The 10,075-nt window shown below is 43.0% G+C and overlaps 1 protein-coding gene across 1 annotated transcript in view; it reads right to left on the minus strand.

The window, feature by feature from the left end:
* LOC138638195 (phospholipase A2 inhibitor and Ly6/PLAUR domain-containing protein-like) overlaps positions 1-686 on the minus strand; it is a 72,263-nt gene extending 71,577 nt beyond the window's left edge. The window contains exon 1 of the mRNA XM_069727301.1: positions 604-686. Coding sequence (XP_069583402.1) covers positions 604-655 — 52 coding nt within the window. The 5' untranslated portion in view covers positions 656-686. The remainder of the gene's footprint in view (positions 1-603) is intronic.
* Between the last annotated feature and the right edge of the window lie 9,389 nt (positions 687-10,075).

Genomic DNA, 10,075 nt, shown 5'->3' on the forward strand with positions numbered 1-10,075 from the left:
AACTCTTCCATTTCAGTGAATAGGTCCACGAAAGAAACAAGCAATACATAGACAGCATTGAAGATCTGTCTTTTTTTTCACAGGCCAGATGTTACTGGTCGCTTCAGAAAACTCCATCCATTTTTTTTGAGGGGGGTCATGTGTGAAAAACTGATAAAGCAGAAAAATGTAAAAAAACAAAACAAAAAAAAACCCACCAACAAGCACACGGTCTAAGACTGGATGAAAACCCCAACCATTCATTACGAATAGGGATAATAAACATTTGTTAAAGAAGTTATCCAACTTTACAAAAGTTATATAATTTTTTTACAGGCCGCTTGTCTATGTTTATTGTAGTAATTCCACTCTATACCTGAACCTGAAAAGGTGTAATACAGTTCAAAGAAATAAAAAGTAAACCTATGGTCTTTTATCCAGAGTGAAACTATGGGGGAAAGTTCTTAAAGTGTACCAGGAGGCTTCAGGTTCAAATATAAAGGGAAAACTCCAGAGAAAGCAACAACAGAGTTGGAAAAAAACCTAAAAAAGGTCAAAAGAATAAATAAATACATAGAAGGTCCATAGTAAATATTAAAATAAGAAGAAAATAGAGTCCTTTACCTGGACTACCCAGATGTAGAAGAAGCCAGAGAGGTAGCAGCCCTGAGATCATGGTTTCTACTGAGATACTGATGTGCTGCTGATCTTAGTGCTGCCTATAGGAGGGGTCAGCAGTGACTGCCCCTGTGTGACTGTACCATGCCCTCGTCTAAGACGAAAAGCCAGGAATATCACTGCAATAAAAAGTTCCATAAGGAAATGTCTGAAACTTTCCAAAAGAGTCTGGAATTCTTCTTTCAAGTTCTGGTGACTTTTTATAGAGTTGCAAAATTTTTTTGAAGGGGAAATGTATTTCACTAGCCACTTGTCATGTATTTTTCTATATCTTTTTAGAGCAGTGGAAGACTAATGTGCCATATTAACACTAAAAAAAGCATGAAACAAGCAAAAAAAGGGCAAAAATATCACTACACTTGCACAAAATTCAATAAACGTTGTGCCCCATTCTGATAAATTTGGTGTAAAGTAATCCAAAAGGAAGTGAAGACACAAAAATGACCAAATGCAAATGATGCTTCAATTAGGGTTTTACGATTTCTCACATTTTTAAGATCTCTGCGTGTTGTCAGTGAATGAACACATTGATTATCTTATTCCATTGTTTTTTTTGTTCCTGCGCTTCTCTGTTATATGAGATATGGCCTTTTCTTCCTGTATCTTAATCGTTATTTTTTGTTAGCCATCTGGGTGGGAACCTCCAGACACCCTTGGAGGATAATTGAAGATCACACCCAGTTTGCTAAGTAGAATAGATTTACATATAGAGAAGAGGAGGCCATATTTCAGGAATGGAAAGACACAGGAACAAAACAAAAACATTGCTGGATTCAGGAGTACACCAAGTCCCCTTTAAAAAATATGGATGTGTAAGACTCCCTAAATGAGGTGGATCCTCCAAGCCCAAAGTCCGAGTGTGCACACGGGCCACGGGTGTCGGTGCAGAAGATAGATGGGACACAGACAGGAGACAGCAGGCAAGTAGGCGGGATACAGGAAACCACAGGGAGTTAGGTGAGATAGCAGAAACCACAAGCAGGTGAACTTCAGGGAACTGCAGGAGGCGGGGTGCAGGAAACCGCAGGCAAGCAGGAGACGTTCAGGAGACCATAGGCAGGTAGGAAACTGCAAGCAGGTGGAAGACATGCCAGAAAACGTAGGCAGGCAGAATGCTGGAACACGCAGGCAGGCACGAAATGTCCAGGAGACTGCAGGCAGGTAGGCATAATACAGGCAACCGCAAGCAGGCAAGCGATGTACAGGAGATGGCAGACAGCAACTGAGCAGGTCAAGTTATATACAGGAAGACAGAGTCTAGAAACACTGAAGTCTTAATATCAAGACACAGGTGTGTGTCCTGACAGGCCCTATATAGGCCCGGGTAGATGCTCAAAAGGGATCAGGCAGGGCTGTCTGCAAAGCCTGACGTGGAGCACAGCAGAGTCTAGCGTGTTGGGGTGAGAGAAGCAAGGCACGAATCCGAGACAGGTGCGTAACAGGTTATAGAATGGGGGCACATTTTCCCCTAGTGATACAGAATGATGCAGTGATGCAGAGCTGAAAAAAAAATGATTGAAACATGATCTAGAGTTATTCTGGATCCTCAAAAAGCATCTTGAAAATAAGACATGTCAAAAATTACCTACAGTAGAGGCTCTTTACTGTGGTCTAGGCTGACATGGCAGATTAAAAGAAAAGATTGCTGGGAGCATTGACAGACTGGACTGGTGATATTCTATTTCGGCTGCTGCGAGTGAGATGGAATCATCCAGCCAAAATTTTCCAGATGCCCCAGGGTGGTCCACTTTCCCCACACAGACCAGAAAGGTGACCTGTGGACAGAGAAGGACTCATGAAAGTTCCTATTGTTCCTAAAGAATTCATACATTTTACTATGTAAGGGCATGTAACAACAGTGACACCTACAGGTCTTCCTGCCATGAGCCACCATTTATCAAAATAAAAGATTTGTAAAACACAAAAGCCCCAATTCATCATTTTTGGGGTTTTAAGTCAATTTTTGTCTTGACTTCGTTTTTTTTTACACTGGTAGATTTTGTGCTAAAATCATGAAAATTATAAATTTAGTGCATTTTTATTTGCTCTTTTTCTAATTTTTATAATTAAATATTGCATGACCCTTCAATACTCTTTGAAACATAAAAGAAAATGGAGTGTTGATTTAGACAGGTTTTGAGCTCCATTAGGGTACTGGAGCACAATTGTCAAAAAATGTTGGGACATTTTGAAAACTTGCAAGTGATGAGTTAGCCGAAAACATCCAGATAATAAAAACAACTACTACATTATCAAGCAAACCTCACAAAATTTGTACTAAAATAATGTAAAAATGGCAAAAAATCCATAATCAATTTGGGACAAAGATAAAAGCGCCTAAAAACAAAACACTTTTCCCTCCAAAAAAGGGGCAAAATAACTGTTAAATTATGGCCAAAATACATAAAAGAAGTAATCAAAACGTAACTGGTCATATAACAATACACTAGTAACCAAACAGTAATCTGTACTTCAAAATGGAAATTTTACAGATTATAAAAAAAATTATATTTCTGTCCTTTTGTGGCACAGAATGATATTTCAAAACAAAATAGTACATTTTGCCATTTTTGTATCAACCATTTATCGGGATACAAAATGATGTTAACATTAACATTTGCTTCATCTGTAACTATGTATGTGCATTATGACTTTTGGTGCTTTGTTATAGAGAAGAGAGAGGGGGTCACAAACCAACTTCTTGCACTAGGGCCACTCCTGTGGCAGTATCTACCCCTGATAAAAAAGATTGTATATAACCACCAGGAGGCAGTATTGATTTATTTTTTTTTAAATGTTCTCAGAAACACCAGGCAGCCTGTGTGAGCACAGCACTGAAAAACAGGTTTTGCATGATTATATTATTATCATCCCACCCTGTGCAAATGCAAAATGTAGCTGGGAGTAGATGACGGGAAAAGCCTTGACATAATCATGTCAGCCAGGTGTACAGAAGCGCATATTCTTACGTGCTGCAGCAATGCGATAGTTAAGGATGAGTCTGCACTCGGACATAGCCTGAAAGTCATTTTATACAAATGGTGGTAAAAGTTTAATTCTGGATAAGGATTACATCTGCATGGAGTCTGTATGTTCTCCTTTTGTTTGCAAGTGGTTCCTCTATTCTTCTTGGTTTTCTCCTACCGTCCAAAAATATACTAAGAGGTTATTGGGTTTCCCGTGTGCGTTTGTGTCCTAAATACAGAAAATGGATCATGGGCTCCATTATGGACAGGGATCGTTGTAAATGGTGATCATTTCTGTACAGCGCTGCAGAATATGTTGGCGCTATACAAAGGACCCAGGTGAAATTGGGATGCAGCGCCCCAGAGACCTGGTCGTTGCAGTATGGCTCTAGGGAGAGTAGCGGTATGTCCGATGGCACTAAAGAGTTCTCCTGACCAGGTATCACCAGAACACATTACACTTCACACTCCGGCAACTAGGGGGAGAAAAAGGCTTTATTTATTGGGCCACTCCTCACACTGGTAAAACTAGGGACTGGGGAGGAAGTTAGTCAGAAGCTGACTGGGTTGGAACCAGGCAACATCCCGTGGCAGGGGGTGTTGCAGGGAGAAGGCACAGGGGGGTCCCTGTCAGGCGTGGGAACCTGGCAGGTGCCTAGCGAACAGAGCAGAACGTAACGGAACCGCGCCTGCACACCTTGCGGCGGTGTCCTAAGAAAGAGAAACGAAGGGAAGAATATTGTGGAACAGTGTAAATGAGATCAGCACAAAGAGCCAGTAAGGGTCGTGCCGAGAGAGAGAAGGTAACATCTTACTGAGGCGCGTAGTCGGTGGCCGGATCACCGTAGGAGTAACTGACTTCAGGCCTTACTTCAAATTCTGCTGGACAGTTGATTATAGGTTGGCTGTCTACCTTCTACACCTACGAAGACATAGGGGGCAACATTGGGAGAGGGGCGTCTCTAGGGTCCCGGAAGACCTCCAAGCCTTCCCGTCAAACGGGTGGCGTCCTAGCCAAAATATACCTGGGGGAAGTTAGAAACTAGCAACATCTGGAACAAAAGAACGAGAGAGAGAGAGAAAGCTGTAGAGAACGAATGAACGAGAACAGCAGTTGTGAGGACTATTCCGAATGCTCAGCAGGGTAGGACTACAACACACAGGCGCTATTGGTAGGCAACGATTTCCATCTGCGAGGGAAACTCTGGATGTGCCCATCGGACCGGCCGGTCTCTGATAGCCCGGTGGAACGTGCTCTGGACTGAGTATATTGAAGCCTTCAGTAAAAAGGTAAAGAGACTGCAACCTTGTGTCCTCGTTATTAAGTGCACCTCACACCATCACCATCTACCTTACTGGGAAGCCCTGGGGACATACTTCACCTGTGGGAAGGTATACCATCCAGCTGCCATTCCATCACCCCAGCGGACCCCACAGCAGCATTGGTCACCCTGACCGAACACCACAGGTGGAGTCACGAACCCCTGACAGACTGCTTTTTCACCTTCTCTGGACGCCCCTTAGCAGGGTCACGGACCGGGCCTAGCCACCGTGACAGCTTCAGAACCGAACCAGAGAGGCCCGGTACCGAAACGCATGGCCCTGTGTCTGAGGCCGCTCCAGGGACATACCCCCATCTTTACTAAATGGCAGGCCCGGATTTACGGGGGGTCCAAGGGGCCCGGGCCCTGGGCCACCCACCAAGCAGGGGGCCTCCCACCAATAAAGGGATAAATATGTCAAAACATGTAAAATACCGTATATACTCGAGTATAAGCCGACCCGAGTATAAGCCGAGACCCCTAATTTTGCCACAAAAAACTCGGAAAACTTAATGACTCGAGTATAAGCCTAGGGTGGAAAATGCAGCAGATACCGGTAAATGTCAAAAATAAAAATAGATACCAATAAAAGTAAAATTAATTGAGACATCAGTAGGTTAAGTGTTTTTGAATATCCATATTCAATCAGGATCCCCATATAATGCTCCATACCGTTCATGATGGGCCCCATAAGATGCTCCATACAAAATATGCCCCATATAATGCTCCATACAGTTCATGATGGCCCCATAAGATGCTCCATATTAAAATATGCCCCATATAATGCTGCACAAATGTTGATTATGGCCCCATAAGATGCTCCATACATAGTTACATAGTTACATAGTTATTAAGGTTGAAGGAAGACTATATGTCCATCTAGTTCAACCCATAGCCTAACCTAACATGCCCTAACATGTTGATCCAGAGGAAGGCAAAAAAAAACCCATGTGGCAAAGAGTAAGCTCCACATTGGGGAAAAAAAATTCCTTCCCGACTCCACATACGGCAATCAGACTAGTTCCCTGGATCAACGCCCTATCAAGGAATCTAGTGTATATACCCTGTAACATTATACTTTTCCAGAAAGGTATCCAGTCCCCTCTTAAATTTAAGTAATGAATCACTCATTACAACATCATATGGCAGAGAGTTCCATAGTCTCACTGCTCTTACAGTAAAGAATCCGCGTCTGTTATTATGCTTAAACCTTTTTTCCTCCAAACGCAGAGGATGCCCCCTTGTCCCTGTTTCAGGTCTATGATTAAAAAGATCATCAGAAAGGTCTTTGTACTGTCCCCTCATATATTTATACATTAAAATAAGATCACCCCTTAGTCTTCGTTTTTCCAAACTAAATAGCCCCAAGTGTAATAACCTATCTTGGTATTGCAGACCCCCCAGTCCTCTAATAATCTTGGTCCCTCTTCTCTGCACCCGCTCCAGTTCAGCTATGTCTTTCTTAAACACCAGAGACCAGAACTGTGCACAGTATTCTAAGTGTGGTCGAACTAGTGACTTGTATAGAGGTAAAATTATATTCTCCTCATGAGCATCTATGCCTCTTTTAATGCATCCCATTATTTTATTTGCCTTTGTAGCAGCTGCCTGACACTGGCCCCTGAATATGAGTTTGTCATCCACCCATACACCCAGGTCTTTTTCATTGACGGTTTTGCCCAGAGTTTTAGAATTAAGCACATAATTATACATCTTATTACTTCTACCCAAGTGCATGACCTTACATTTATCCCCATTAAAGCTCATTTGCCATTTATCAGCCCAAGCTTCTAGTTTACATAAATCATCCTGTAATATAAAATTGTCCTCCTCTGTATTGATTACCCTGCAGAGTTTAGTGTCATCTGCAAATATTGAAATTCTACTCTGAATGCCCCCTACAAGGTCATTAATAAATATGTTAAAAAGAAGAGGGCCCAATACTGACCCCTGTGGTACCCCACTGCTAACCGCTACCCAGTCCGAGTGTGCTCCATTAATAACCACCCTTTGTTTCCTATCCCTGAGCCAGCTCTCAACCCACTTGCACATATTTTCCCCTATCCCCATTATTCTCATTTTATGTATCAACCTTTTGTGTGGCACCGTATCAAAAGCTTTTGAAAAGTCCATATACACTACATCCACTGGGTTCCCTTGGTCCAATCCGGAACTTACCTCTTCATAGAAACTGATCAAATTAGTCTGACATGAACGGTCCCTAGTAAACCCGTGCTGATACTGGGTCATGAGGTTATTCCTCTTCAGATACTCCAGTATAGTGTCCCTTAGAATTCCCTCCAGGATTTTACCCACAGTAGAGGTTAAGCTTACTGGCCTATAATTTCCGAGTTCAGTTTTTGTTCCCTTTTTGAATATTGGCACCACATTTGCTATACGCCAGTCCTGTGGTACAGACCCTGTTATTATGGAGTCTTTAAAGATTAAAAATAATGGTCTATCAATGACTGTACTTAATTCCTGCAGTACTCGAGGGTGTATCCCATCCGGGCCTGGAGATTTGTCAATTTTATTGATTTTTAGACGCCGCCGCACTTCCTGCTGGGTTAAGCAGGTGATATTTAATTGGGAATTTTTATCACTAGACATTTTGTCTGCCATGGGATTTTCTTGTGTAAATACTGATGAAAAAAAGTCATTTAGCATATTTGCTTTTTCCTCATCCTCATCCACCATCTCACCCAGACTATTTTTAAGGAGGCCACCACTATCATTTTTTAGTTTCTTACTATTTATGTAGTTAAAGAATATTTTAGGATTATTTTTACTCTCTCTGGCAATGAGTCTCTCTGTCTCAATATTTGCTGCCTTGATTTGCTTTTTACAGAATTTATTTAATTTTCTGTATTTATTTAATGCCTCCTCACTGCCTACTTCCTTTAATTCTCTAAATGCTTTCTTTTTGTCACTTATTGCACCCCTTACAGCTCTATTTAGCCATATTGGTTTCCTCCTATTTCTAGTATGTTTATTCCCATACGGTATATACTGTGCACAGGTCCTATCCAGGATGCTAATAAACGTCTCCCATTTTCTTTGTGTATTTTTGTGTCTCAGGATATCGTCCCAGTTAATTGCACCAAGATCCTCTCTCATCCGTTGGAAATTTGCCCTCCTGAAGTTTAGTGTCCTTGTAACCCCTCTACTACACATCTTTTTAAAGGATACATGAAAACTTATTATTTTGTGATCGCTATTTCCCAAGTGACCCCCAACCCTTATATTTGATATGCGGTCTGGCCTGTTGGTTAATATTAGGTCTAGCAGTGCCCCCTTTCTTGTTGGGTCCTGAACCAGTTGTGAAAGGTAATTGTCTCTCATAGTTGTCAAAAACCGATTAACTTTGCTGGAACTGCAGGTTTCTGTTCCCCAATCTATTTCAGGGTAGTTGAAGTCCCCCATAATAATGACTTCTCCTTGAGTCGCAGCTTCATCTATTTGCTTTACGAGGATATTCTCCATTGCTTCCATTATTTTTGGAGATTTATAACAAACCCCTATCAGTAATTTATTATTTTTTCCCCCTCCCCTTATCTCCACCCACAGGGATTCTACATTTTCATTAAATTCACCTATATTATCGCGCAGGATGGGTTTTAAGGACGATTTTACATATAAACACACCGCTCTCCCTCGCTTATCTGTACGGTCATTTCTGAACAGGCTATAGCCCTGCAAGTTAACAGCCCAGTCATGGCTCTCATCCAGCTACGTTTCAGATATCCCCACCATGTCATAATTATGCTCCAACAACATTAGTTCTAATTCGTCCATTTTGTTGGCGAGGCTTCTGGCATTAGTATACATGCACTTTATGTTCCTCTCTGTACTTCTATTTCTTAAATTATTAACTGTTCTGACCCCACCCCCCATGCCACCGCCACCCCCAACTTCCTTATTTGTGCCCAGGTCTATGTCTGCACTATCTTCCCCTCCTATAAAATGAATACCCCCCCCCCCAATTCCTAGTTTAAACACTCCTCCAACCTTCTAGCCATTCTCTCCCCCAGCACAGCTGCACCCTCCCCATTGAGGTGCAGTCCATCCCTAGCGTAGAGCCTGTAGCCAACTGAGAAGTCGGCCCAGTTCTGCAGGAACCCAAACCCCTCTTTCCTACACCAATTCTTGAGCCACTTATTAACCTCCCTAATCTCCCGTTGCCTCTCTGGCGTGGCACGTGGTACCGGCAGTATTTCGGAAAATACCACGTTGGAGGTCCTTGCTTTCAGCTTGCAGCCTAATTCCCTGAAATCATCTTTAAGGACCTTCCACCTACCTCTAACTTTGTCATTAGTGCCAATGTGCACCATGACCGCTGGGTCCTCACCAGCCCCTCCCAATAATCTGTCCACCAGATCAGCGATGTGTCGGACTCGAGCGCCAGGTAGGCAGCACACCGTTCGACGATCCCTGTCTTTGTGACAGATTGCCCTATCTGTTCCCCTAATAATTGAGTCGCCCACTACCAGCACCTGTCTGGCCTGCCCTGCTCTCCTATTTCCCTCCTTACTGGAGCAGTCACTCCTCCGGCTTTCAGAGGACATGCCTGGCTGCAGCAGTGCTACCCCTGTACTGGCACCCCCCTCATCTGCCAACTTAGCAAACTTATTGGGGCGTGCCAGGTCAGGACTAGCCTCCCTGGCACTCTTCCCTCTACCCCGCTTCCTAACTGTCACCCAGCTTGCTACTTCATTGTCCTGCAGCTCCATCCCACCATCCCCCCCCCCTCATCTGTCCCATTGAGCGTCTGCTCCGTGAGCAGAAGACTCCTCTCCATATTGTCAATGGATCTCAGTGTTGCCAGCTGCACATTTAGAGTCAGAATCTGGGTTTCCAAATGCACAACGTGCTCACATCTCGCACAGCAGTATGCACCCTCGATCGGCTGCTCAAGGATTGCATACATGTGGCAAGATGTGTACTGGATGGCATTAACAAGAGTGGAGCACATTTCCTAATGGGGATTGCACCAGACAGAACAGTTCAATAAAAAAAATAAAAAATAAATACGAAGTATTAATAAAAATCAGACAGCAATTCAGTAATTCCTCCCTTGGAAACTCCCTGACTCCAAAGTCACTGAATCACAAGTCACACTTACCGCCGTCC

This window comes from Ranitomeya imitator, chromosome 1 (assembly GCF_032444005.1).
Source record: "Ranitomeya imitator isolate aRanImi1 chromosome 1, aRanImi1.pri, whole genome shotgun sequence".
NCBI classification, from domain to species: domain Eukaryota; kingdom Metazoa; phylum Chordata; class Amphibia; order Anura; family Dendrobatidae; genus Ranitomeya; species Ranitomeya imitator.